Below are 26,788 nucleotides of genomic sequence, written 5' to 3' on the forward strand. Positions count from 1 at the left end.
TCCGAGTCCATGCTGTTGCTGCTTGCTTGGGGGGCAAAGGGCAACGAAGAACCCAAGAACCAACCGATTTCTTAGCCCAAGTCGGTCAGTCCCCGGACAAACTTTCCACACCACACCCACACCCTCTAAACTACACCATTACCGCTTGGCTGGGTTCACCCTCGATTCGATCTCCTTGTCGCACCGCAGTCGACTCCCTCCATTGACCTTCCATGTTCATTGCGATCCTACCCCTAAGACGCGCCAGACGATCCGCCCCGCAACAATACATGACGTCTCTGTTGATATTCAGCCTCGACTGTCGATTTCCGAGTGACCCCTCTCTAATCTGAGACCCCTCGAGCTTAAGAACGCATTCAGCCGCGGATCTCAAGCCAGAACACCAGCTTGCGAAACATCATAGGGCGGCGCTCCTTGTAGCGTTCGCGACTTTGTGTTTCCCGCTTGTACTGTCGAACAATAACCCCTGTCACCTCGTATCGATAAGGACAAGAGAGAGCGGAACAGAAAATAAACTAAGAAGAAAGGACCTTCCCCCGGTGGGAAATAGATCAAGATGGCTGGTGGAGGTAATATCAAGGTGGTGGTGCGAGTGCGGCCGTTTAACAGCAGAGGTGAGTGACCAACCAACAAGCCATGCGACGGAGCTTGCTTGCTCAATTCAATCGAACCTCGACTAACTCGCCAATTGCTCTTCGCGTCTAGAACTCGACCGCAATGCAAAATGTATTATCCAGATGAAAGGGAACCAAACGGTTCTCATTCCCCCTCCCGGAGCCGATGATAAATTAAGGAAGGCCGGTGGGAAAGGTGCTGTGGAAGGACCGAAAGCGTTCGCCTTCGACCGGTCGTATTGGTCTTTTGACAAGAATGCCCCGAACTACGCCAGCCAGGATAACCTCTTCAGTGATTTGGGTGTGCCCCTATTGGACAATGCTTTTCAAGGCTACAACAACTGTATTTTTGCCTACGGTCAGACGGGTTCCGGAAAATCGTACTCGATGATGGGGTATGGCAAGGAGTATGGTGTGATCCCCCGGATTTGCCAGTCCATGTTCGAGCGCATCACGGCGATTCAGCAGGACAAAAACCTCAGCTGCACGGTGGAAGTGTCCTATCTCGAAATCTACAACGAGCGTGTGCGCGATCTGCTCAATCCCTCGAACAAAGGAAACCTCAAGGTCCGCGAGCACCCGTCCACGGGTCCATATGTGGAAGACCTGGCTAAACTGGTCGTGCGCTCCTTCGACGAGATCGACAACCTGATGGACGAGGGTAATAAGGCTCGAACCGTGGCCGCAACGAACATGAACGAGACCTCCAGTCGATCGCACGCCGTGTTCACCCTCACCCTCACCCAGAAGCGCCATGATGCTGAAACCTCGATGGACACCGAGAAAGTCTCGCGAATCAGTCTGGTCGATCTTGCAGGTTCGGAAAGAGCAAACTCGACGGGAGCCACCGGCGCTCGGTTGAAGGAAGGTGCCGAGATCAATCGATCGCTCTCGACCCTGGGTCGTGTCATTGCTGCGCTGGCAGACGTGGCGTCCGGGAAGAAGAAGAATGCGTCCATGGTTCCCTACCGTGATTCGATCCTCACCTGGCTGCTGAAGGACTCGCTGGGTGGTAACTCCATGACAGCCATGATTGCGGCGATTTCACCGGCCGACATCAACTTCGATGAGACTCTGAGTACTCTGCGCTATGCAGACTCAGCCAAGCGAATCAAGAACCACGCCGTGGTTAACGAAGACCCCAACGCACGGATGATCAGAGAACTGAAGGAGGAATTAGCACAACTCAGAGCGAAGCTTGGTGGTGGTGTAGCGGCCATGGCAGGCGCGGCGGCTGGCAATCTTGCCGGTGCTGACGGAATCCCACCCGAGGAATCTTATCCCCCAGACACGCCTTTGGAGAAGCAGATGGTCTCGATCCACCAACCCGATGGCTCAGTTACCAAAGTCAGCAAAGCGGAGATTGTGGAGCAATTGAATCAAAGCGAAAAGCTCTACAAGGACCTTAATCAGACATGGGAGGAAAAGATGGCGAAGACGGAGCAAATTCACAAGGAGCGAGAAACAGCCTTGGAGGAACTGGGTATTAGTATCGAAAAAGGCTTTATCGGGCTCAGCACGCCGAAGAAGATGCCCCACTTGGTCAATCTCAGTGACGATCCCTTGCTCGCGGAGTGTCTCGTGTACAATATCAAACCAGGAACCACGATGGTCGGCAATATGGATCAAGGTAGCCACGTGGAGATCAGACTGAACGGCTCCAAGATCATGGCGGATCACTGTAAGTTCGAGAACGTGGACAACATCGTCACTATAATTCCTAGCGAGGGTGCCGCCGTTATGGTCAACGGACTGCGCATTGATCAGCCCAAGCGCCTCAAAAGTGGTTTCCGCATCATCCTGGGGGACTTCCATATCTTCCGTTTCAACCATCCGCAGGAAGCCCGTGCCGAACGAGTCGAGCAAAGCTTACTGCGCCATACCGTCACTACAAGCCAGCTTGGCTCGCCTGCGCCTAACAAGACCCATGACCGCACCATGAGCAAAACCGGTTCAGAGATCGATGGTGATTCAAGTAGGGCCGATTCACCGATGCCGTCTCAGCCCAGCAGGGAATCCGATTGGTTCTATGCTCGTCGTGAAGCAGTCAGCGCTGTACTGGGGCCCGATCACATCTCTCACATGCCTGATGATGAGCTGGACGCCTTATTTGAAGACGTGCAGAAGGTCAGAGCAACACGGCGAGGTTTAGCGGAGAATGAGAACGAAGAGGACAACGAGTCTGATTCGCTAAGCTCTTTTCCTGTGCGAGACAAGTACATGTCGAACGGTACCATTGACAATTTCTCACTGGACACGGCCATCACGATGCCCGGAACTCCTCGCCCCAACGATGACGATGAGGGACAAAATGGAGCCGATGCGACTCTGCAATCTGTGCGTCAGGACATGCAGCGGCAATTGGACCGCCAAAAAGAGGAGTATCAAGACAAACTGAGAAATGCAGAGACCTCATCTACTCAAGACGTCGAAGATCTCCGCTCTGAGAAGATCCGGATGGAGGAGGCCTTGCGGACAGCGAAAGAGGAATTCGAGGAACAACTGAGAAGACAGAAAGAGGAATTCGAGTCCCACATGAAAGATTTAGGTCAACCGGTGCCCAAGGTCTATGAGAATGGCTTCGCCAAACTCGACGCCCGGGAACTCGAAATTGCACGTTCGGTTCATCGCCACTGGTCTCAGCAGAACTACGTTCGCATGGCCGAGAAGGTGTTGCAGTACGCTTCGCTACTGAAAGAGGCTCAGGTTATGAGTCAGATAATGGATAAGAATGTTGTATTTCAGTTCGCGATCATCGATCATGGGCACAACATGGCCTCGTCTTACGATCTTGTACTGAACGGTATCTCAGGCGATGAGGACGTCGTTTTGGACGATGCTCGAAAACCGTGCGTAGCTGTCCGCGTTATCGACTTCAAGCAGTGCGTGATTCATCTCTGGTCCATCGAGAAGCTTCAGCGTCGCCTGCAAGCTATGCGCCAGCTACACCAGTACATCGACCGTCCGGATTATATTCAGCACTTTAAGCTCGAAAATCCCTTCTCCGAATCCTGCTCGCCTCAGTACTCGCTTGTTGGCGATGCCGACATTCCGCTCACGGCTGTCTTTGAGACTCGTGTCCAGGACTTCTCGGTCGAAGTTTTCTCACCGTATACGCAGAACGTCATCGGCATTATTCGGCTGTCTCTGGAACCATCCTCCGCTCAGGCCCCATCCTCCACGCTCAAATTCAACGTTGTCATGCGGGATATGGTTGGGTTTGCGGAATGGGAAGGCTCGGAGGTACACGCTCAGCTGGTGGTCCCTGGGATCTCCGAGGAAGGCGGTGCTACTACGACGCAGATGATCAGCGGCTTTGATGAAGCCCCGGTCCGATTTGAAAGCGTCCACAGCATGAGCTTGCCACTATCCAGCCCGCGCAGCGCTGCCCTCAAGATTTGTGTGTATGCGCGTGTGACCCAAATGCACCTCGACAAACTTCTTAGCTGGGATGACATGCGTGACTCGGCTGAGCCAACCCCGAAGAAAAGGAAGACGCCACGGATTGCCGAGACGGAGTTCTACTCGGAAGAGCGACACGACGTCTTTGCCCGAGTGCAGATCCTCGAGTTGGCGGAATCTGGTGAATACCTTCCAGTCGAGGTTGTTCAAAGCAATAGCCTCGATGCAGGCACATACCAGCTGCATCAAGGCCTGCAGCGTCGGGTCATGGCGAATCTGACCTACAGCTCAACCGAAAGTCTCCCGTGGGATGATTTGACAAACATTCGCGTGGGATCTGTGCGGTTGCTGGATCCATGGGGCAAGATTCCTGACCAAGACCTGCAGACTCCAGACGTGCCATTGAAATTTGTCCAGGAGCCAGGTGTGAAGGAGAACGCAGACGGGACTTCCAACATTACCATTGTTGGTCAATGGGACTCTAGTTTGCACGGGTCTTTGCTTCTCGACCGAGTCACCGCGGACAAGTATCGCGTCCAGGTGACTTTGAGGTGGGATCTGATTTCTTCACGTTTGCAAGACCCAGTACCCTTTGAGATAGACTTGACTCTCCAGATTCAGGGTCGGACGTATGTGCGACCGCAATCCATGTTCAAACAATTCTTCAATACGACGCGAATTGTGCACTCTACTGTCCGCATGTTTTCCCTGGTTGTGCGACCAGTCTCTGCCAAGCGTGCCGCCGACCTGTGGCGCATGAACACACAGAATGACTACGTCAAGGGCGAGGAGTTGCTGACTACGTGGTCCCCACGCAAGGTGTCGCTTGTGCGGGATTACATTGCTGTGCGCAAACGCCGCCGCCGCATAGCCGAGTTGTATGCTGCGAGGGGAGCTCTGAGTGCCAACAGTCTGGTGGCTTCGCCTATGCGCAGCGGACGCTCGACCCCTCTGCGCAGCCAAGACCGCGCCGGTCGCGATGCGAGACTTTTGCAGAAGTATCTCGATCTGTGGGCCAAGAGGACTGATCCCATTGATGCGATTCTTGTTCGGAGCAACACCGAGCCTCCTGCAGGCGGGGCGGCTTCTTCTCGGGCCCGACAAGCTTCGTCCAGCGATGATGGCAACTCCAGCTCCGCCTCCGACGAGGCCTCCTTGAAGCCGCGATTCGTAGCTACGATCCAGACTCTGCCCAAGAACACCTCTGCGCTGAAGTCGGGATATCTGCTCACTCCGGACGATACCAACCGCCACTGGGTGAGACGTTTTGTTGAGCTTCGCCGACCTTATCTCCATGTCCACTCTGTCCCTGACGGGGACGAGATCAATGCCATCAACCTTCGCAACGCGCGAGTGGACCACTCCCCGGACTTTGCACGACTTCTCGATGGTCCGGGCACGGGGGACCGCGGATCTCGGGGTCGTCATGTGTTTGCGGTGTATGGATCGCAGAATACGTTTTTGTTTGCCGCGCGAACGGAAGCTCAAAAGGTGGAGTGGATCTTGAAGATCGATGAAAGCTACTTCAACAATGCGGGGGCGCGGGCGATGACGAATGGTGGTTGAGTCATTTGTCGGTTCTTCCCCCCGATTCCCCTCTGTAATACATTTTGACTCGTTTTGTTTCTGATTGGCAGGCCTGGTGTTTTCATCGTTCGTTAGACTCTTGACAACCCTTTGATTGATGTTTGAGATACCCCTGAAGAAATTTGCCCCATGGCACCTGATCTCCTGTACATAGATCCGAGACTAATTCGACATAGAGCGACTGTACTGTGTAAGTCGAGTTGATGCGCGATGCGATATGACGTTGTAGATGTCTGGTGGAGCGATCAGATCGAGTATAGATAAGGAGATTCGGGGTTGGTTGCCATGACAACCATCGTTGCATCATTTGCAAGGGGATCTCTCCGCCTCACGAGCTTATCGTCGTCGTTGTCGGGGTTGGACACATCCAAGTTGCGCTTTATTCTCGTGTCTCCCCGAGATGTTCTCGCTTTCGAGATCACACCTCTTTGCAACTGCCGCCGTTTTTTCTCTAGTGATCAGCACATTCCTCATCCTCGGCACGCGGTACACCACTTCGATCGCCAAATCTGCTGCGCTGCAGACATCGCTCCCACCGGGCGGCTGTCCCCACGTGGACCCCGTGTGGAATGAGACGATCGACTGGGAATTTCAGGTCGAGCGCGACGGCAACAACTACGGCTTAACGCGGCAGCAGTGCCGAGCAGCCTTCCCCAAGCTCTTCGTCGAGATTGACAACTCGACAGCCACTCGGGGGGATAATCCGATCACCTTGAAAGAGCTCGATGCGATCGAGATAGCGGATGGGATGGTTCGGGGAGTGATTGAGAATGGCGAGGTTGGCCCCGACTACTATACCTCTGCGCTTTAACCCCACCACCGACAATCTTCCTTACAGCAGCAACAACTGACCCATTAAACCCCCCTCCCCCATATGGGGGGGCCCGGGGGAAGGAACTCAAATAGTTATACATTCTCGACTACGCCCCTCAACCCGCCACCTTCACCCGCGCCAAAGCCACCCTCCACGCCCTGCACCGCGCCCTAACCGCCTCCCCGACGCGCCTCCCCTCCTGCGAATTCATCCTCACCAGCGAAGACTTCTACCTCCCAGAGGAGTTTGGTGCTGGAAGTCCTGGGGGACGTGGACCGCCCCCTCCGATCTGGTCGTACACGAAACTCCCCTCCCACCGACACACCTGGCTCATGCCGGATTTCGGGTACTGGTCGTGGCCGGAAGTCCACATCGGACCCTACACCACGCTGCGGCACCGCATCCGCACCGTCGAAGCGGCTCTGCCCTTCGCGGCCAAACGCAAACAACTCCTGTGGCGCGGGGCGGTGGCGACGAACCCCGCCGCGAGGGGGACGTTGCTGAAAGAAAGTCAGGGGAAGAGCTGGTCGAGCGTGCGGGCTCTGGATTGGGAGAGCCGGGGGGAGGAGGCAGCGGCGGGGCAGGGCACGGACACCCCGGAGGGCTTCGTCCCCATGGAAGAACACTGCGGCTACATGTTTCTGGCGCATACCGAGGGCCGCAGTTTCTCGGGGAGGGGCAAGTATTTGTTGAATTGCGAGAGCGTGGTGCTGTCGCATCCGCTGCGCTGGGCGGAGGCGCATCATGCGGCGTTGGTGAAGGCGCCGCATCCGGAGGCGAATTACGTCGAGGTTGCGGAGGGGTGGAAGGATTTGGAGGTTAAGATGCGCTGGTTGATTGATCACCCCGAGGAGGCGGAGAGGATTGCGCGGAATGCGGTGCGGGTGTTTCGGGAGCGGTATTTGACGCCCGCCGCTGAGGCGTGTTATTGGAGGGAGTTGGTGTGGGGGTATGCTGGGGTTATGGGGGAGGATTGGCAGGGTCTGGGTAAAGGGAGGAGGGGAACGGCGTTTGAGGATTGGGTGTTGGGGTTTTAAAACTGGGGAATGGGGAAGTCCGGGGATCTCTCCCGGCTTCATTCTTAGGTTAGTGGGTGTATGTATGTATATATATATATGCGTTTGTAGATGGTGTTTGATGTTGGTTATGAGGTATGAATCATGGATTATGGCTTTGGTGGCTCTGGGGCTCTGGGGGTCTGGGGGTTCTCCCGGTACTATCTCTGTACAGGGTACTACTATGTGTTATTTTCTCGTAGAAGGGGGTTGGTTCCCGGGGGGCTCTCCCCCGGGGTTAATTCAATTTCTGTTTGGAAAAAAATATGATGTTGGTGTTCTGGGTTATGTGGTATGAATTGATGATGGTTTTCAGCTGGGGGGTGGTCCCAGGGTGTCCCCCGGGAATCTCTATTTCGCTGGTGATCCTCGATGCAAGGGTGTATATCAAGTATAAACTACAGATTCTCTGCTGGCACTCTTTATCTCCACATGTCGAGAATCCTATACCTTCTACAGTCATAAGAGGTAAAGGTTCGAGGTAACCTCGGTTTGGGAAGTCTTCACCGTGTATACTGCTGCGTATAGCAACTATATAACTTCATGGCATGATCCTAGATGAATCTAACATCATAGAACAACAACATCAAGCCCCCTAATCTCCAAATTCGCCGCATACGTACACCGTCTATCCCCACAGAACCCATGAAACAACATACGGTCTCCACACCCACACACCGTCCCACCCCCCGGGGAGGTCAGATTCCACTGCCCCGTGGCAAACAACTGACGACCCGATTTCGTGTACGGCCCCGTGATCGACGAGGCCGTCGCCCAGCGCACATCATACTTCGGATCGGTATAGCAATGCGTCGAGTAGAAGAGGAAGTAGGTATCACCATGCAGAATCAGATTCGGCGCCTCGACCAGCGGGCCGTCGCTGTCGTCCCGATCGAGAATCTGCACCGCGTCACCAACCGGGGTGACGCCGTCCTCGGCGACCTTCTGCAGCAGGATCGGCGTGGACACGAGCGGCGCCACCCCGTTGTTGCAGTCGCCGCCGTGGCCGATGCTGTTGCCGTCTACCTTGAAGACCACGTAGCGGCTGCCGTCGCGATCCAAAAAGCCCGACGCGTCGATGGAGCCGCCCTGCTCGAGCCGGCAGCTCAGCGGCTCCGCGTTGGGGATGTAGGGTCCCGTCGGGTCGGTCGTCTCGGAGACGGCGACGCCCACGCAGTGGTGGCGCAGGTCGGATTTGGCTTCGCCGGAGTAGTAGAGGACAAATTTGCCGTCGTTCTGGCGGTCTTGTTAGTGGGAGGTGCTTGGATCAGAGAAGCCCCGAACATACCCGCCGCACCACATCCGGAGCCCAGTGGTCGACGGCCGTCTCCCAGCCGGCCAATGTGGGCATCGCTTCCTTATCCAGCAAGGTCCATGTCTCGAAATCGGGAGAGGTGGCCACCTGCACGGTCCGGCCGTTGCCGTTCGTGCCAAAGGCATACCACGCCCCGTCGTCCCCTTGGACAAACCCCGGGTCTGGGAAGTCGGAATCAATGGCGAGCCATGGGCCTGCGGACCGAGGCGCAATGGGGGAGCCAAATGCCGGCACTGCTGCTGCTGCTGCTGCTGCTAGAAGCCAACGGATGCCTTGTGTGGGCCGCATGTCGCGGATTTGATGTAGTCCTTCCTTGGGAAGAGTAGATGAATTTGGAAGCTAATCAGGTTGATGGCAAAAGGTCTACCCCAGGAAGGATCGATCTTATGGATTCAAACCTTTATAGCCACCACGAAAAGTTTCGACACCAGCGGGTCATCCATCGCAAGGCCCGCCTCCATTAGTTATATTAGACTGAATTATTATGAGCAAAACCATCATCACTTGACTCGTACATTCCAAGAAACCGCAGGACTGGGTTTCTTGATTGGGGGGGAGGGGGGGTAGGATGCACACATGGCCCCAGTCCAGAGACATCATTTATGTGGCAGCGGAGCGAATCCCTGGCCCTCTCTCTCTTGATTCCAGTCTGGTAACCATCCTCCCCCGTTGCGCAGCACACACGAACCAGAAACTGATCCAGAAGTAGACCGAAGGCTGGTAGGTGGAGATCGCCGTGCAACTGCCGCACAAGGCTCGCTTCGCATTGACAGCAAACGGTGCGCGCGACCTGCAGCTGTCCACTGGGGTGCGGACTCAACGTTTCATCACCGACTTGTCAGTCTGGGCAAACACGCAACAGACAAAGCGCTGAAGCTGGGTGGAGTCTGGATATTGTCGAGGACGGGCATAGCATCTTGGCTCGCTGACCGATGCAGTTAGTGCCACGAGTGTGATGGTAGATCGCAATTAGAGGGGTAGTTTAGACTCCAAAGTATGACTGCCATGAAAGTATCGAAAAAAGTCGAAGTCGAGGAGGGTGCAAAGGCCAGGACAGCATCAAGGGGTAGGACGGTGATCCTACCACCGCACTCTGTCAGGCTGTGCTGAACATACTGGAAATGCATAGACGCATTGTGATCTGTGATTCTGGACACATTCAGAACAGAACCATCATGATTTGTCGTGCAGAGGATCTTGTCGCTGATAGGAGCAGGGGCCAAGTGCTTGGAAGATCCGCCACTACCGTCGGCCAGCATTTCGTGCCTGACTCGTGCACCGCCGGATTCTCAGACCCAAGAGCTCTGCGCCAAGAGAGGGACACGGGGTGGGAACCTGGCTCCAGACAGCATGAAGGTATTCCCAGCCCAGAGCTCGGGCAGTCGATCACTCGCCTGCTCGTCCGGCACCACCCCATCTGAATCAACCCCTCGGGAAAAGCGAAAGCCTCATCGACACCGCAAGTCTGCTGACTCACTAATATTCGACGTCAGACTCCGCGTGGCGATCGTAGACCCTTGATCGTGTCCCTTGCTTTATCTGGATGCCTAAATCAGCTGAGCGCCCAACGGCTTTTTCGTAGGGATCTCCCTGCGTGAGGTGGAGACTCGAGGACCCCGTGGTATTGTAGACCATCAGGTGAATCAACAGACGATAAGTCGCGTGAGATAAGATCTTCGATCCTGCTCCGATGCGTGCACCCGGGTGGATGGGATGATCCTCCACAGTCCGGAATTGAAGTTGGGGAAGTTGCGGGGAATTCCACCAGTTCGCGCCTGTCGATCACCAGCCGCTTACTGTCGGGGCGAGCAGATCTGAGAACAAAGCCAACTCTTCCCCTGTCTGATTCGCTGCATCCATTCTTCGATGATGATGATGCACAAAAGGACTGAAGGGAATGCAGCATATTCGTCATGTCTTTGGTTTCTGCTGAAGCTTGCTAGAATCTGCTTGATCTTCATGACCGGTCTCTTGATCCCAGGAAGCCAGATTCTGCTTGATGTAAAGCATACATCACTCGGCTGGAGCTTCGGGCGGAACCTGATCACTTTCCTTGACCCGGTGAAGTCAAGTCCTGAGTCGGTATATAATCTACACTAGCGAAACTTGTTTACTTCCTGCAAGTCCAACAAAGTACGAACTGCAAAGTAGTATGATGAATGACGACTATCTGACTGCTCTAATCTAGTCGGTGCAAATTCCATCGGAGGACATCGGAAGCCATATTCCTACTGGCTCAAGTTCAACTTCTCCAGACGCTTCTGACGCATCTCCTGCGTACTCTTGAGCCACTGCGCCGCTCCCTCGATCGCCCCGTGGGGGTCAGACTTGTAGTTGAGCAGATAACCTTGAACCTCAGCAGCGGTGAATTCACCAGATGGCACCTGTGCGGCAAATCGCCGAGCCAACTCCGAGATCCTTTCCAGAGGCGTTGCAGCCGGGTGCACCCCATTCACAGCCTTGACTCCTCCGTTGGACAAACAGGCTTTGGTCTCCTCCTCAAGACTAGACCCCATCTCTCCAGATCGTAGATCGCCCTCCAGCGTAGAGTAAATCGACGCGAACAGTTTCTCGACATCGTGGCTTTGCGCATAGCCGAAAGCAATGCTCATATCGACGCGCCCCGGACGGAGCAGCGCCGCATCCAGCTTCTCGGGGTGGTTGGTGGTCATGATCAGGATGCGGCCCTCGTTGGCAGCCACACCGTCAATCACATTGAGAAGGCCGGACAGCGAAATACCCTGCTTCTCCGGAGCGGCGCCATCGGGCTTGTCGCCTGGGGCTGTGGCACCGGCAGTACTGTTGGTGTCCGTGGCCGTGGCCTTGTCCTTGTCCCCAGCCCCGCGTTTTTGCGTGATGCCCGCACAGTCAACATCCTCCAACAAGATAATGCACCGTCGGGGGAGTCGGTGAAACAGCGTCATCAGGTCGTCCTCGTCCAAGGTCTTGGAGCTGAGATTCAACAGATACAGCGGGACGCCCAACACCCCGGCAGCCGCGAAGCTCAGGCTCGTCTTACCCGTCCCCGGTGGACCGTGAAGCAAGTATCCCCGACGGTAAGGGATTCCCCGGTTGGAGTACCATCGCCTGGTCCTCGGATGCAGGTATTCCTTGATGTCGTTCACAAAGGCATCCTTCTGAGCCTGGTCGAGCACCACCGTAGACAAAGCCCTGGGGGCCCGCGCCATGCAGCGGACCCAGTCGGTATGGCCGTTCGCCTTTTGGCCCCGGTAGATGATCGTGTGGTTGCCATCGCGGGCGACGTACGCCGCTTGCGCGTCCGCGAGCAGCTGCTTGAGGAGGGTAGTGTCCCGTCCAAAGCACGAAATGATCAATCGCTCCGACATGTCCTGCATGTAGAGGGACTGGGCCGACTGGTCACGGATACGATGGAAGAACACCGTGCGGTTCTTGTACTGGAAGTGGTGGACCCCATTCGAGGGCGTGAAGCGTAGGCGCTTGGTGCGGTCCCGCGCGATGATCTGACTCCAGCATTCGTCAAAACTGCTCTTTGCAATCTCTTCCTCGTCGATTTCCGCATCGAACTCTTGGTCTGAGTCCTCTGAGTTGTAGTAGTACCAACCGCTCGCGAGTTGGGTGCTCGCGTAGATGTGGACGGTGTTCTGCATGGTCCGGTGCCGCGAAATCCAGAACATGAGATAAGTGTAGACGTCGTCTTGAATACGGACCTCCGCCGAAGCCATGAAATAGCTCCAGAACAGGTGCTCAACGTAGCTGTACACAAAGTCGGAGGCGAAGTAGATACAAGTGGCGGTTATGATATAGGGGATGTAGAGGGAGAGGTCGATTTGCAGGTATGAAAGTAGGAGTCGGGAGATAAACGCGTACCCAGGAATGAGCCCCTCCAGGATGGCGGTTTCGGAGCCAGTCACGACTGGCGCAGTCGCGTTCATAGTGACGGTGGTAGGAGCACCAGTCGATGATTTTGAAGACAACACTTCTGAGGGCTTGTGAGGCCGAAAGAGATGAATGATGAAGTAAAAGATCAAGTCAAAAGTTGTGTGTCACAAGGAAATCAGTCCTTGAGTCTGTCTTTGATCGAACTGGCCCGGACTAGGCAGACAAGGCTGCGCTGAAATACTCAGAAAAAAAGTAATCAGCATAGAGCAAGGGAAGGAAGAGAGAGAGAGAGAGAGAGAGAGAGAGAGAGAGAGAGAGAGGGAGAGAGAGAGAGAGAGAGAACTTGCTCTTTATAGTTTCATCTTCTCATTGTCAGCCAGGCAGCACCACAGTGTGTTCGTGGATGTCAGGCTGCCAGTAGCAGCTGGAAATTGCCCAAAACAAAAGTTCTAGAACGCGTTGGCGTGTCATGCTGTCAAATCAGTGTAACTCCAGCTGACAGGGCAATGGCTGAACAGAAGAGGCTTGAGTCACTAGCGGTGTCGCTAACTAGTACTGACCGAAGCGAGCAGGTGAAAGCGAGAGGATCGCCACAAAACATACTAACGGAAAGGGAAGGGGATGAATGAGGCGGCGCAGCTCAGCCGCACGGGTTGACACATGATGTCATTCTGTAGTCGGGCTCTCATTTAAGAATAATTTGGATTTTCCATTTCAATATACTATCAATCGATCAACAACGGGTATCTCGAATTATTATATGGTGTGTATCAAGTACTCCCTCCAGAACGCTTCACAAAACCCACTGGGTGGCAGGTAGTATAGTATAATGAAGGAGACAAAACTAACGAATGGGTGGGTGCCTCAAGAAAGCATCCGTTTTACGACCCCGACACGAAGTTATCTTTGACTGTGTCAAACACATCAGTCGCCCAATCCTTCGCCTCTTCGAGCGTTTCCCACAATGTCCCCCACCAGGTCGGACCCCTTTCGTCCTCGCTCCCGGGGCTAGTCTCTGGTGGCGCTTCGACAACTGCGTCATGCGTGAACGTGGGACTCGCAGAACTGGTGGACGTTGTCGAGGGCTTGAGGAGTTCAGCAACGGTGGTTGTAATCGATGGCGGATCAGCAGGCTCCTCTAGATGTGAATCCTCGTCAGAGTGAAGCCCCACCGGTTTCAAAGGAAGACGAAGTGTTCCATTGTTGGGATGTGGCGTCACCCCGAGGGAGTCACAGATCAGGTTGTAGACATTGATATTTTCTGCTGGAGTCAGCTTTCCGGTCAAAGGCGGATAAGCGCAGTGAAACTACTCACGGAAGACCTCTAGCCGACTGTTTGGCTCATGAGGAAACGCGGGGCCTCTCGCAATAAAGATCGCCCGCATCAAGGGGTGCTCATGATCGTAGCCATGAATCCCTTTGGGGTGATAAACCTCTCCGTTGTCAAGAGCCTTTTGGGCGTCGAAATCCGGTCGTTCGACAATCGCCCAACCTGCCTTGGGAATAACCCACAGAGGCGCGATACGGTCATTGTTCTTAAAATGGTATCTTTCGGGCATGCCTTCCCGGGTGTAGAATTCCAGCGCATGAGAGAAGTTGGGTGCCACGCTCTCGAGCTGATTCTGGAGAACTGCCAGGTCTTCTGGTCGCTTGGGACGTAGCCCACGCAGAGGCCAGCCATCGATGCGCGCGACCAAGCTCAGGTCGATCAAGTCTTCAAGCTGCACCAGTCGCTCGGTGGCAGTACTGGCCATTCCATGATCAGAAACAATCACCACATTAACAATTTCAGTCAAGTTGCGATCTTGAAGGCCAGCAAGAAGGCCAGCAAGCATGGTGTCGACCTTGGCTATTGTACTCCGAGTCTCAGTACTGTTGGGCCCGTACAGATGCCCGTCGGCGTCCACGTGGGGAACGTAAGCCGCAATGAACTGTGGGCGGGACGCTTGCGTCGCATCCTCCACGCCAGGCAAGTCCAACAGGCCGAGGATACGATCGACTTTCCGCGAGAGGGCTTCGGAGCCATTGTAGCGGTCAAGAAACGTTGGCTCGACACCGCCGATATGTGCCTCAGAGCCGGGCCACATATGAATGGCAGCCTTCACCCCCTGGTTTTCGGCGGTCATCCAGAGCGGTTCGGCATTCCACCACTTGGCTTGCATGCTGGCAGCGCGGTGAGTGTAGTAGAACTCATCCTCCATCTCCGGGTCCCAGAAAGTATTTCCAACAATGCCATGACTTTCAGGGTATAGTCCAGTCACGAGGGTGAAATGGTTGGGAAAGGTCACGCTCGGGAAGCTGGGGAGCATATACTGCGGGGAGACACCGTTCGCAATCAAGGAGTTGAGAGCCGGGGTTAAGCCACGGTTCAAGAAGTCCGCTCGAAAGCCATCTAGCGAGATCAGGATTGTGGTGGGTGCAAAAAGAGCGGTGCCGTTGGACAAGAAACGATTTGACGAATGTGAGGCTCGGAATTTCGTCGATGCTTTGTAGGCTCCCAACAGGAGTATGAAAAAAAGGACCAAAACTGTGGAGAAGATCAAGAGGAGTTTACGCCATGAAAGACGCGGTGACTAATGATTATCCAGGGGTCGTTAGCAACAATACTACAGATCGGATGGGATTGCACGGAAACCCTTTGGCGGCTTACGGGGACGGAGGCGTAATCCTTGAGGCGGCGGTCCAGATCGGACGAGGAGGAACTCAAGAGCGAGCTCTCATCGTCTGGATGGCCTTCTTCCATCTCAAACAGCATCTCAGCTGATCCTCGCAACTTTCCCCGACGTCTACTGCGAGCGTCCCTCCTGGCCTGCCTCCTTTGTCGCCTGCGTTCTTGCTTCCCAATCCGGACACTGCTGCTATTGGGGCTAAAAATGCGGCGAAGGCCATGAGTCGGACCGCTTCGGGTCAACAGCTTCTCTGTTTCTTCTTCATCGTCTAAAACTGAGCGATCGTGCTCGGCGAGTTCTAAAGTGGTCCGGGATCGGCGCAGGAATTCGTCGTCTTCGGAATCAGAGTCCTGCTCTGAGGGGGAACGTAGCGACTCGGCATCCTCATCGTAACCGCCGGGGGAGAGAAGGGAAGCGTCGCGGTTGTTACGTCGGGAAAGCATGGGGAATGAAAGATGACATGGAGCCGGTGCAGAGACACGCGTTGGAAGCAGACGCGAAAGCAGTGATGGATAACTAACTAGTATGGGAACGAAGGGCACAGTGAACGATAGAATGATAAGGATATTATCTGGCCTGGGCTGGGGAGAGGATCATTTGGGAGGTTCGGGCGATCTCCGGGCCGGTGCCGAAAGGGGATCACCCTCTGGGTTCACCCGCGCTTCTGCTACAGTATCCACAGTGTCACACTCAGCTGTCACTGCTTAACCAAGTACTCCAGCACAGTACACGTTACATTATCGAAGCCTGCGCGTAGCCTACCTAGCCTAGAATCTCCAAGCTATATCACAAGCGTTCACCCGGGAATCCCCAGAGCAATCCTTCTCGAATACTTGCATTAGCACGCGGCCAGCCGAACTCAGTTGCCGATGTCCAGGCGTTGAAAACGTCCACCACGCAATCCTATCCCCGTAACAAAGAAAACCGATCAACTCAACTAACGAAATCGACGAAAAAAAGTCGTGGTTCTAAAAGTAGTAGTCCTCCAAGAATGGATCGACAATCCCGTTTGGGCGGTTGACGAGGGCGCTGTTTCCGGCAATTGGTTCCCGTTGCGGCAACTATAGGGCTGAACTTTGGGAAACTGAAGTAGAAAGTCACATGATATCAACGGTTCTCAACAAGAGGACTGCCACAGACTCGTCTGTGTCTTGCTAACGAAGTCGGAAACTAATCCGGGGAACGACTCTAGTCGTCTCGAAGCCTCATTGGATGAATCTAGGTGACATTTGCCTCCCCGAAAGCAGTAGTTACCGTGTCATCCCGTCGAATTCGGCCCGGCAACGACGGCCTTCATCCTTCTCGAGAGACTTCACATCTCCGAAGAAGTACTCTCGGTTCAACAAACAACCTAGTCCCAACGAAAGCAACAAGCCCCAAACCCAAATACTACTCCCGGAACCGCTCATCAGAAAAACCTATAAAGTTGCCCGAGATTCCCGTGGGACCTCCACCATCCCTCCAGCATCTATCCTCATCTGCATTACCAAGCAAACCAATTCCTATCGCAATCAGCCTTCCCCCTTCAAAAGAAAAAAGAAAAAAGATATACTACAATGCACATCTCCAACCATCTCCTAACCGCCTTAGCCCTCGCGGCAGGCACCGCCCACGCCGCCACCCAATTCAGCAACACCACCACCGTGAGCGTGCCAGTGGTGGTCGAGACCGAACCCCCCGTCACCGTGCCGGCCAGCACCGTGCCCGGCATCGTCCAGACCGGCATTCCAGCCTCAACCACGGAACAACAAACACCACCTGCCAGTATCCCCCTCAGCACCGGCGGCACCGAAAATACCACCCCAGCCATCATCCCCACCGTCACCCCGCCTTTCCCTATACCCGCCAACTCCAGCATCCCCAGCATCGCGACGAGCAGCGTCCCCGTCATCCCCCTGACGACTGCCGCGCCGCCGCCCGCTTCATCCCATCCAGCCACCCCTAGCTCCTCTGCCCCGCACTTTGCTAACTCCACGATTCCGAAGTCCACCTCGGGATCGCACGGCGGCGGTAGCGGCGGTAGCGGCGGTGGTAGCGGCGGTGGTAGCGGTGGGAACGGGGGCGGTGCGGTGCCCACTGGCCCCAGCTCGACGGGCACGGTGACTACCTCCGGCGCGAGCACGACAAAGAAGATCGTCTCGGCGTTGTCGTTGGTAGGGGGGATGGTGGTTGGGGTGTTTGTTTTGGCTTGAGGTTAGGGTGGGGTTTAGCTTGGCTTTGCCTGAGCTTGATCTGGGCTTGAGTCGGGCTCAAGCTTGGCTTGGGGCTTTGATTTGACTTCAAGCAGGCGAGGTGTCAGATCGCAATCGCGGAAAAACCCCCAAGGAGAAAAAGAGCATACATCATCATCCTGATCCGCTGATCGGTTGCGCTTTACCTTGCGCTGTGTGCTCGTGGGATGTTTCATGCTGCCTTTTGCTTGTGGCTTTGTTTTGGCTGTTTCTTTGGTTTGCACATTGCATATCTATTTTTCGGAATCAAACATTCTTTGACATTCTTTCTGGATATGGAATCTGTGGAAATGAGAAAATTCGAAAAAGAACTATGGATTGGAGTTTGGGATAAGGAGAACGTGGCGTTCGGAGGGGTGGGGTTTACTAGAAGAAGTTCCTATACTAGTTAATACAGAGATATATATCGAGTTCCCGGTCTTACATGTTACACTCGTCGTGGTGAAGTTCGAGCAGATGTAGGTTTCGATTCCTGTCAAGTTTCGAGTATGGATATTTAAGATGTGATGAAAAAAATGTCATGTATTAAGGGCAGTAATAGAGGGAGTGGGCTTTTTCTTCTGATCCACTCAGGTCATGAGGTTGAGATCCAATTCACCCATTGACACAAACATCCACCCGTCCCCCCATCGACCCCACCGTACTCCGAACTCGTCTCGTTGGACGTCGACGACGACGAGTTACTCGCAAAGTCGAATATCCCCGGCGCCGGATTCACCAGCTGACCGCCGTACCCCCGGTCCTCCACCTGAAGTTTCACTAGCGTGGAATTCACCTTCTCGTTCGCTTCCATCGCGTAGCAGTACACCATCTTCTTCTTGGCCTCGCCACCGTGGCGGTCCAAAGTGATGGTGACCGGGTACGGGAAGGATCCGGGCCGGGTAAAGTCCGTTGCGGAGGACGTAGAGGTGGCCGTGGAGGACGCACTCGAGGCAGACGAGGTTGGGGTGGCGGAGGCGGATGCGGACGCTGATGGCGGTTGCAGCAGAGTGTCCTGTGACCGGGTCCAGATCTGAACAAGGAAGCGCGTCTGGGCCCAGGTGCAGCGCACGCGGGCTTGCTCTTCGGTCGAGCCGCCGCTACTGTCGTCCGGATCGTCGTCCGTGTTGCTGCCGTTCAGAGGAGCGAGGGAGGACAGGAATATGGAGCGGTCGAAGTACGTGTAGAAGCCATAGTGTTCCGTGGCTTGGCCGCGGTTGTAGAGGCGGACGGGTTGGGACTCCGACAGCGGGTAGAGCTCGGCGGCCGCGGCGGTGCCGTCGGAATTCAGATCGGGTGAGGGAATGAGGGAGTCGAGGTCGGGGAAGGTGTCGTCTCTTTTGCGGGTCAGTCGTCGCCGGGTGGACGAAATTGAGGATGCCGAGGCAACTGAGAGAAAGGTCATGAAGAATGGCGTCTCTTCACCAGCGTATGGGGCGCTATTGTTGTCCGTGGTATTTCCCAGAAATGTCTGGTCCTTTATGCTTGGCGGCGATGGAGAGGGATCCGTACCGGACGAACGACCACTTATCAAAGATCTCGAGGCAATCGTCGTACTATTTGGATAGGTTCCGTTGCGAAATTCGATTTCGACGCGAAAGTTGGGCTCATCGGCCGTGTACGGCTTGTTGTCGGATTGTTGCTCCTTCGGAAGGGCACAACTCCAAAGAGACAATGGGGCAATGCAGCCGGAAACTCGCTTCTGAAGGTTGGGCCCTGCGATTGTCGCAATACCAGTTGGCATAGGGGGATAGCCGGTCAAGTTCAACCATTGGGATTGCACCGGTGTGGCGGTTCCCTTTCTGGTCAGTGTCAAGGCGAGTATGAGGGCAAGCACGACGATTAGGAGGAACGAAGTGCAGATCGCTAGATACCACCGACGCTTCACTCTCCCCTCACGTCCTGATCTGCCAAAGCAGCCCTTTTTACTGACTGGCCCCCTGCCACGCCAGCATCCACCTAATTTCCGGCCAATAGCATCCTCCTTCTCTAGTCTTCGTCTTTTCGTCTCGATTTTCTGTCTTTCTGTAGATGAATCTATCACCTCCTCCTGTGTGACTAGACGTGGATCTATGCGCGGGGGCAGGGTTCCCGAGTTGTAGTGGTAAGAAGTATAGGCAGGTGCTGGTGTGTTCTGCACTTCACTTAACGGAACGGATCCTCTTTCGGTTAAACGCTGAAAAGCGGGCGATACAGGCTCCGGGGGCTGCGACTGTGTAGCAGGACTCGGGGCAGGGTGTACAATGTACTGCGAGTAGCTCCGTTCCGGTGGAGCTATAAGGACGGAAGATGGTACCACGGCGGGATGATTGTAGAAATTGTTGACTGTCGGCGGCGCGGCGCTCACTGGCTGGGGAACTGGTTGAAGAACCGGTTGGGGAGCTGGCTGAGGAGCTGGCTGTGTAATAACTACAGGAGCTGGCTGACTGATTGGTTGAATAATTGGCTGGATAATCGGTTGGTGGATAGGGCAAGACTCTTGCTTCTCGTTAGAACCCTCAGCGACATCCTCCGGTGCTGCCCTTGTTCCGTCCTCTGAAGACTCCGACACAGGTTGAACTTCTTCGGCGACTTCCTTTGCGATTTGAGGTGGAGGTTGCTGCTTAGAGGAATCGACACTCCAAGAGCGCTCACTCGATGAACATTTGTCTGGTATATCCTTGCTTGGAGGGTGCTCGCTAGGGACGTGTTCGCTTTGAGGATATCCAGTTAACGTAGGCCCACTCAGAGTGCTGTGCTCGTCAGAATCGCGGAAAGGGTTCCCTTTGCTTTTAGTCACAGTGGATACCCCATCAAGGGAACGAGTACCTGACCCTGCGTCTGCAGAGTCGGGTACATGTTCGCTATCAATTCCAGCCACGTCATCGACGTCAATAAGAAGATCCTTTTCTCGAGGCACCGCTGAAGGTGAATTGACCATCATTGCCGCAACCTTATTTTTCGGTGTGATCGAACAAACATGATTGACACACTCGAAGTAAGGCCGCCCGCTGAACAACTCATGAGCACATGCTTGATAATACTCCGCAGCAGAACCCTGAATTGGCCCCCCCGGAAACATGAAGAATCCCATACTCTGCTGAACTTCGTCCGGTTTTGGCTCCTCTAGGATCGGATGATTATTCTCTAACGGGTTGTTAACAGCATCCGGCGTGTCAGGTGAGAAATAGGAAACCTCCTTCTCCAACCACTCGTCTGTCAACCCGGACGAGTGGGTTGCGATACTAGGCACACGAGGCCCGTCCACCGTGACTGGGGTCTTGGGAAAGAGAGGGGACATGAGGTACGTCCACCAGCCCTGCGACTGCCGGGTGGCTTCGGGGTTGATGCTCAATCGGTCGGGAATCTTCTTCGCCTTCCTGGTCCATAATGAGCTAGGGCTTCCTGCAGTCTTGGGGCCGTCTTCCTCGAAGATAGTCCCAGATGAGTACCCACGATCCTGCCTTGATGACACCGCAGACGCCAAAGACGGGGACTCGGGACTGGCCTTATCGTTATCCGTACCGCCATGAAAGGCCGGGATGGCGGGAACCGGGGGTACGCCATGATCATCATAATGTGGATACGGTGTAGGTTGAGAATAGATGCTGGATGTAGCTCTAGGACGGGGATGAGCCGGCTCGAATCCGTCCCAGAATGTGTCTTCCCTAGCGGGCGTTACGATGATTGAAGGCGTAAGTGGAATATGTGAAAACCGCGCCTTATCTCCTTCCAGTGATTTTCCCTCTGGAGAGTCTTTCGATCTCTGAAATGGCATCCGAAGTCCGATCATTATAGGTCGGTCAGAAGGCGACAGCTCGTCTTTGCCTTTCGGCTTTCCCTTAGCTCCAAACCAGACTGGCTGTGATACATCTGACCCTGGTATTGCTGATGGCAGTGTGCCCGTGGTATCCGCAGTTCTTTCATGCTCTCGCACATTTGAAAGTATTTTGAGATCATTCAGGTCGACGAACACAGGTGCTGGCGTCTGCTTATGTACAACTGTACTTGATTTGGAGAAGTCTGTGACCAAGTTCAGCCCGCGACTTCTGGCCGAACCCTGCTCAGCCCCTTGGTCCATTTGCGCCACTCCTTGTACGTGATAGTCTCCGTTAGAAAGACGACCAGTATGACCCTGTTGTTGAAATCGCTCATCAAAAGCCGCATTGCGAATGAAAGGGTTCTTGCTGATTGTCCTGTTTAGAAGGGCGAAAGGGCGATTCCTCTCCAGTGCGTGGTCGTCTGGTGAGGAAGAGATCGGGCTGGGAACCTCTTCTGTGATCGGTGATGAAAGAGGGAAGCTTGGCGCTGTAGGGATGAGCAGTCCAGCCAGTGGCTTCTGATTCCGAGAAGCCATGTCCCCGGACTGCGTAGAGTATGGCTCAAAGTGTTCACTCGCGGCTCAGCTAATTTGTATGTAGCGATTCGAAGTGAATGGGATTCTTGAATAGTTGGGGAGAAAAGTGCAGACGTCTGGTGTAGAAGATGCAGATCGATATTCGATGTGGGGAGATGTTCTCCTCTTGTTCTTCGATTCAATCGACGACGACGTTCCTGTAGGGGAGACAAAGGGGCGAATTGATTGACTTCAGAGGCCAGCCAGTGCGAAGAACAATGACCCGATATAGAACAATAGCATTAACACAAGCCGCGACTCAAAGAATACAAAGCATAAGTGCCAGCGGACTGCAAAAGGGTATGCGAGACAACCTCCTCTTCCGCAGTCATGAATTCATGAAATGCAAATCAAGCCAACCAGTCTATGCTAGAGATCGGGGTGGTAGAAGAGGCAGTCAAGGAACACTTAGTAGGTCGTACAGCAGTTGAAGAGACTTCGTGACCTCAGGTGACTGATGAGAGGGAGAAAGCTTTCTTCAAAGAGCTATCCTTGATCTAAACAGCTTGTTTCGCATTGTTCCGGCCAGAGCCTGTGCAACGTAACAAATCGACCAGTCTCCATGGTTGCCGGCGACAGCTGCTGCAGATACAACAGTCCAAGAAAAGCTCTGAGAGGGTAGAGCGAGATGATGGGCTCTGCAGGACGAAGAGTAATCTGCAAGTGATTTGGAGGATTGGCTGTGGACGGAGGGTGAAGCAATTGTATAGCCGCCGATGCACGACACCCTCGGCGCTAAACTAATGTTGCAGAAAGTCACGGGGCCAGCCAATCAAGGAACCCCGTTCCTCTCGAAACCCACAGTGACAAAAATAGTACCTCCGCCGGCAGTGGAGATGCGCCCATCGGTCGGGTACTGGACTTTCTCCTATAAGCCACTTCTCTAGGTCTACGCCAACAGAATTACGAATAACTGACGTGAAGTTGTAAACACAGGATCTGGTAATGGAGCAGAATTGCTGCCGATTCTGTTAGATCGGCTTGCGCAGCGGTACAGGTTTTTATTTCATCTCCAAATCAGTACCGCTTGATCACACAGACATAATGAACAAGCCATGAGGATATCAACAAGACATATGCGCAAAACTCATGTCACAAGCATGTCAAAAACATGTTGCTTCCTTTTCTACAACCAACCAGGGGGTATTGAGCATGCAACGTCAATAATCGATCCAACCGTAAACCAAAGGGTAGACACATAGGCTCCAACACGTGGGGAATGATTCCGGGCACAGGGACAGCAAAAGTGCAGTAAGAAAAATGATATCGAAACATGCGATGCGGGGGTAATCTTTGAGACAGAAGGTGAAGAAGTAAGACACACAGAGGACGAAGAAGAGCAGCGAACTCAGTGAAAACCTGAGGCCAACTCGAAGAGGCGCCGACGAATCAGGGAATATGTATAGGTTGAATATGAGCGAATTTTGACAGGACAAGGAAAACCGCCCGAGACTCTCCTTGACAGAGATCCATGGAGGCAAAAGAAAGAATCAGAAGTGTTGCAATAACGAGAAATTCGTTGTCATTGCGTTCGTCGCACGCTCGTCATCAATTGATGTGATTTGGGGACAGTATGACCCTTACCAAGCTACCGTCGATCATCGGTGTACTGCACACCTTGCATGGGCGCGACAGAACCGTTCATGAGAGGGGGCAATGTACGCGGCTGTTCTTGCGTCATTGCAGTGCCCTGGGCGTAACTGGGATACATCGGTCCATGTACCTGCCCGTTTGTCTGCGGAGCTGAGATGGTGTGATGCTCGAATATTGACGCCTGGCGCGACTGCCCGTTGGCTTGCTGCTGGCTAAGCTGCGTACGTAATTCATCAACTTCACTTCTGAGGACGTCATTGTCGCGGCGAGCATTGTTGAGCATTTTCTCCAAATGACCAATATATTCAATCGCTGAACAATCGTTAGTGAATGGTGAAACAGCACGAAGAGAATTTCTTACCTCGAGTGAGAGTCTCCCATTTGCTGGACTTGTTGTTCTGGCTCTGGGGCAGACGGACGCGCAGCGCTTCGAAACAATCCTTCATCTCACTCCGACGCTTCCGCTCTGCTAGCTTGTGTGTGACGCGCAATTCCGGAGTGCGACTGTAAGGAGTGCTGCCACCATGTGCTTCAGACTCGCCGATCAGGCCTCGGACCTGCTTATGCTGCAGCGTGTGGTGATGCACGTTCTGCGGAAGTTCTACGAAGTGTCAGGGAATCCATGCACGAGGAAATATCCAGATTATATATGGTGTCAGACATACCATGCTGTCCACGGGGCAAGCGTGCGTCCGAATAAACGCTGCTGGCCAAGGACTCTGCCGTGCTTCCTTTGCGAGTGAATTGGTGGCCCTCAAGAGGTCTGTTGGTGGTAGACGAGACGGAATTCGACCGGGCGACATCTGGATCCGGAAAGGCGTATGCAAGACCTGCGGTGGGCGCCTCCGCATTGTAAATTTCGGACCGAGGATTCGATGAGATGGCAGGTGCAGTGCGGCCAGCCGCAAAGCTGCGATGCTCGCCAGCTCGTGGGCCAAGTGGAGAAAGGGGTTGTCCGGTAGAGTAGCGAGGACCCCGGTGAGAATTGTTCATACTGACATCCATCGAGATCCCACGCTCTCTTTGTAGGCCAGAAACAATCGAAGACTGAGAGGCGTTCGTGCTATGGTATGGAGAAGCCGGATTGATTGCGAGAGAGCTAATGCCCTGGTTCATCCTGCTATCCACGCTGCTCCGCCGCGACTCGGCCGGTTCCGCCATGCTGGCTCTCTGTGAAGGCGCATCGTAATTTTGATTGATGGATGGTAGGGTCGTCGGAGGTTGAGCGTGGCCGAAATTGGGTGATGGCTGCGCTCCAGCTGAGGAGGGAGTAGTGGTACTGGAGAGGTCATTCGGGTACGGGGATCGATCGGAGACGAGGGAGATACGATTCGGCGATGGTTGAGAGGAGGTGAGGAATGAGAGGGAGGGGTAGTTGCCAGTGCCGTTCGTCGCGGTGGAATATGTGGAAGATCCTGGCGTGGGCGGTCAGTATGGATCACGTACGCAATAATACTCTCCATCACCTACTCGTACTCTGAGGCATCGACCAGTTCCCTGAGTCTCGTTCAATTGTGTTCAACGACGCATTTCCGGGCGACTTCTCGGCTTGGGTCGGAATGCCCGTCATGCTCGCCGTCAATGTCGAGATAGAAGGGAGGGTCTGAGTGGTTTGGAGGCTTTGTGGTCCCGTTGTGGCAGGCTCCCATGGCCGGTGTGTGAGAGTCGTTTCCATTTTGTGACGTCGTCGGAGCAATTTGGGCGACAAAAGGAGTGAGAGGATGTATGTAGGTGTGCGTCTTTTATCAAAGAGTGATGATGGACTTCCGCGAAGACTGATAATTCGGATATCCTGCTGTCCTCGCTATATCATGTTCGACGTATCGTGAAACGATCGAAGGGCACACGTCTAATATTGGGTGACCAGCCGACAGATGCGGTCAAGGCCGGGAGATCGCTGTCGATCGAGCTACCGTTCGGGGATCCGTAGGGAAGCCGCTCCAAGTCGAGAATTTCGCCTCTCGCGTTCAGGAGACCACCCGAAGTTCTGGTGGTTTTGCTTTTTTCGGTTTTGCGGAGAGGCGTGTATCTTTCCAAAGACAAGTCCGCCCAATGCAAGAAAGAAGATCGAGTCTTCAGTCGGTAGAAGTTGATGTCTGATAAGGCAACAGGATCGGTACAGCGGTTTAGCGGATGATGGTCACTATGCGACGGGGACGATGAGTATGAGATTTGGACAAAACGGAATATGCGCCAGGTGAACGGGGAAGTGGCCGAAATCCTGTTTAGAGAAGACGGGGTTGCAGTAGGAGAAGTAAAACGAGGGCGATCGAATCTTTTGTGGAGGCAACTGAAAATATACAGGGGGGAGGGCTTAAAAGGACGTTTCAAGGAAAAGGAAAAGAAAAAGGTAATGGAGCGCTATAACTTAATAAGGAAGACGAGCAATCCGTGTCAAGATCAACCACATGGAGGGAAGAGGAAGTGGTGGGGGGGTGGGTGGGTGGGATGTGGACGGAAATTATACTGGGTGTAGGCCACAGGACCAATGGATCTGGAGCATGGTTTGCAGACAATGGATTGCACAAGGAGCTTACCTGATGGCCGAGAATAAAACGCTCGGGCGGTGCAGCGGAACGTGGCACAAGAGTGAGGAAACGAACAATTGGGCAGGAAGAAGCGTTAGGGCAAAGATTCCGACCGATAGCCAGCAGAAGCTTAACGTGACCGGGCTAGCTAGAGGCAATGCTGCGGGGATTGACGAGGGGCGAAATGACTGCTGAAAAGTGAGGTGTGAACCAGCAAAGGAGAATGGACGGACGGATGGGGAAGGGCAAGGATGTGGTGAAAAGTGCTAGACTAGTCGTGACGGCGGTGGTAGTGCTGTTGGTGGTAGTAGTACGGTTGAGATGGTGGGGGAGAATGGTAAAAAAGTCGCAGTATATGGTTGGTACTGCTGAAGAAGAGGGGAGAGAATACAAGAAATGGAGAGAGAAAAGAGAGGGAGAGAAGAGGGGGGTCAGCGATGAATAGATTGAAGGAGAAGAGGCCTAGACTAGAAGAAAGAAGCCAGAATAGAGAGAGAGAGAGAGAGAGCGAGAGAGAGAGTGGACACTGGTCACCGTCCCGCCCGCTGAAGGTTGCAAAAATACGGAGTAATACTCAATTGGTCGTAGTAAGAATAGGACTAGTGGCAGGAACCAGACGGTGGCACTGGGACGAGTCTGGGAACAATTGGGAAGATGTCCGATTGAAAGGGCAAAAACAGAGACTCCAACTCCTTGGGGCTTTTGGGGCGAGTGGGAGTGCGTGCAGTGCCCGCAATGTTTTTTTTTTTTAATTTATTTTTTTTT

General features: G+C 54.1%; 8 protein-coding genes across 8 annotated transcripts; 3 read left to right on the plus strand and 5 right to left on the minus strand.

The window, feature by feature from the left end:
• The first annotated feature begins 381 nt into the window (after nucleotides 1-381).
• On the plus strand, nucleotides 382-5,623 carry BP01DRAFT_173727 (kinesin-3 motor protein uncA). The gene is made up of 2 exons (XM_025570795.1): nucleotides 382-614; nucleotides 706-5,623. The coding sequence occupies exons 1-2, from the start codon at nucleotides 557-559 to the stop codon at nucleotides 5,580-5,582; spliced, it is 4,935 nt and encodes a 1,644-aa protein (XP_025433947.1). The 5' UTR covers nucleotides 382-556; the 3' UTR covers nucleotides 5,583-5,623.
• Nucleotides 5,624-5,965: 342 nt separating this feature from the next.
• BP01DRAFT_413770 (DUF821 domain protein) lies at nucleotides 5,966-7,454 on the plus strand (the record flags this gene model as incomplete). The annotated part of the gene is made up of 2 exons (XM_025579019.1): nucleotides 5,966-6,381; nucleotides 6,510-7,454. The coding sequence occupies exons 1-2, from the start codon at nucleotides 6,004-6,006 to the stop codon at nucleotides 7,452-7,454; spliced, it is 1,323 nt and encodes a 440-aa protein (XP_025433948.1). The 5' UTR covers nucleotides 5,966-6,003.
• A 588-nt stretch (nucleotides 7,455-8,042) lies between these two features.
• BP01DRAFT_371618 (glycoside hydrolase family 43 protein) lies at nucleotides 8,043-9,075 on the minus strand (the record flags this gene model as incomplete). The annotated part of the gene is made up of 2 exons (XM_025576676.1): nucleotides 8,043-8,708; nucleotides 8,761-9,075. 2 exons carry the CDS (start codon nucleotides 9,073-9,075, stop codon nucleotides 8,043-8,045), a joined length of 981 nt encoding a protein of 326 aa, XP_025433949.1.
• A 1,845-nt stretch (nucleotides 9,076-10,920) lies between these two features.
• Nucleotides 10,921-12,932, minus strand: BP01DRAFT_353865 (BCS1 and AAA domain-containing protein). Its single transcript, XM_025574285.1, has one exon. It carries the CDS (start codon nucleotides 12,699-12,701, stop codon nucleotides 11,016-11,018), a length of 1,686 nt encoding a protein of 561 aa, XP_025433950.1. The 5' UTR covers nucleotides 12,702-12,932; the 3' UTR covers nucleotides 10,921-11,015.
• Nucleotides 12,933-13,357: 425 nt separating this feature from the next.
• BP01DRAFT_312954 (alkaline phosphatase family protein) lies at nucleotides 13,358-15,881 on the minus strand. Its single transcript, XM_025572492.1, has 3 exons — nucleotides 15,299-15,881; nucleotides 13,964-15,221; nucleotides 13,358-13,909 (listed from the first exon to the last, which is right to left on the minus strand). The coding sequence occupies exons 1-3, from the start codon at nucleotides 15,758-15,760 to the stop codon at nucleotides 13,530-13,532; spliced, it is 2,100 nt and encodes a 699-aa protein (XP_025433951.1). The 5' UTR covers nucleotides 15,761-15,881; the 3' UTR covers nucleotides 13,358-13,529.
• A 658-nt stretch (nucleotides 15,882-16,539) lies between these two features.
• Nucleotides 16,540-17,553, plus strand: BP01DRAFT_173795 (uncharacterized protein; the record flags this gene model as incomplete). Its single annotated transcript, XM_025570796.1, has 1 exon — nucleotides 16,540-17,553. A coding segment is annotated over one exon (723 nt), but the record flags the coding sequence as incomplete, so codon positions are not given.
• Nucleotides 17,554-17,900: 347 nt separating this feature from the next.
• BP01DRAFT_173825 (uncharacterized protein) lies at nucleotides 17,901-21,090 on the minus strand. The gene is made up of 3 exons (XM_025570798.1): nucleotides 20,963-21,090; nucleotides 17,973-20,886; nucleotides 17,901-17,927 (listed from the first exon to the last, which is right to left on the minus strand). Exon 2 carries the CDS (start codon nucleotides 20,805-20,807, stop codon nucleotides 18,123-18,125), a length of 2,685 nt encoding a protein of 894 aa, XP_025433953.1. The 5' UTR covers nucleotides 20,808-20,886; nucleotides 20,963-21,090; the 3' UTR covers nucleotides 17,901-17,927; nucleotides 17,973-18,122.
• Nucleotides 21,091-23,333: 2,243 nt separating this feature from the next.
• Nucleotides 23,334-25,269, minus strand: BP01DRAFT_173799 (putative HLH transcription factor (Hpa3)). The gene is made up of 4 exons (XM_025570797.1): nucleotides 24,966-25,269; nucleotides 24,161-24,910; nucleotides 23,857-24,096; nucleotides 23,334-23,807 (listed from the first exon to the last, which is right to left on the minus strand). The coding sequence occupies exons 1-4, from the start codon at nucleotides 25,168-25,170 to the stop codon at nucleotides 23,491-23,493; spliced, it is 1,512 nt and encodes a 503-aa protein (XP_025433954.1). The 5' UTR covers nucleotides 25,171-25,269; the 3' UTR covers nucleotides 23,334-23,490.
• Nucleotides 25,270-26,788: the final 1,519 nt, after the last annotated feature.

Source organism: Aspergillus saccharolyticus (genome assembly GCF_003184585.1).
Source record: "Aspergillus saccharolyticus JOP 1030-1 unplaced genomic scaffold BP01scaffold_5, whole genome shotgun sequence".
Lineage (NCBI taxonomy): Eukaryota > Fungi > Ascomycota > Eurotiomycetes > Eurotiales > Aspergillaceae > Aspergillus > Aspergillus saccharolyticus.

What these genes read in the sequence shown, in the direction of transcription:
- BP01DRAFT_312954 (XM_025572492.1), bottom strand. Translation starts at nt 15,760, where the DNA reads ATGCTTTCCCGACGTAACAACCGCGACGCTTCCCTTCTCTCCCCCGGC. An exon ending in AGGATTACGCCTCCGTCCCC is followed by an intron (nt 15,222 to 15,298) that starts GTAAGCCGCCAA and finishes GATAATCATTAG; the next exon opens with TCACCGCGTCTTTCATGGCG. An exon ending in CAGTCGGCTAGAGGTCTTCC is followed by an intron (nt 13,910 to 13,963) that starts GTGAGTAGTTTC and finishes TGACTCCAGCAG; the next exon opens with AAAATATCAATGTCTACAAC.
- BP01DRAFT_173799 (XM_025570797.1), bottom strand. Translation starts at nt 25,170, where the DNA reads ATGGAAACGACTCTCACACACCGGCCATGGGAGCCTGCCACAACGGGA. An exon ending in CTTGCCCCGTGGACAGCATG is followed by an intron (nt 24,097 to 24,160) that starts GTATGTCTGACA and finishes GACACTTCGTAG; the next exon opens with AACTTCCGCAGAACGTGCAT. An exon ending in ATGGGAGACTCTCACTCGAG is followed by an intron (nt 23,808 to 23,856) that starts GTAAGAAATTCT and finishes ACGATTGTTCAG; the next exon opens with CGATTGAATATATTGGTCAT.
- BP01DRAFT_353865 (XM_025574285.1), bottom strand. Translation starts at nt 12,701, where the DNA reads ATGAACGCGACTGCGCCAGTCGTGACTGGCTCCGAAACCGCCATCCTG.
- BP01DRAFT_173825 (XM_025570798.1), bottom strand. Translation starts at nt 20,807, where the DNA reads ATGTCCCCTCTCTTTCCCAAGACCCCAGTCACGGTGGACGGGCCTCGT.
- BP01DRAFT_173727 (XM_025570795.1), top strand. Translation starts at nt 557, where the DNA reads ATGGCTGGTGGAGGTAATATCAAGGTGGTGGTGCGAGTGCGGCCGTTT. An exon ending in GCGGCCGTTTAACAGCAGAG is followed by an intron (nt 615 to 705) that starts GTGAGTGACCAA and finishes CTTCGCGTCTAG; the next exon opens with AACTCGACCGCAATGCAAAA.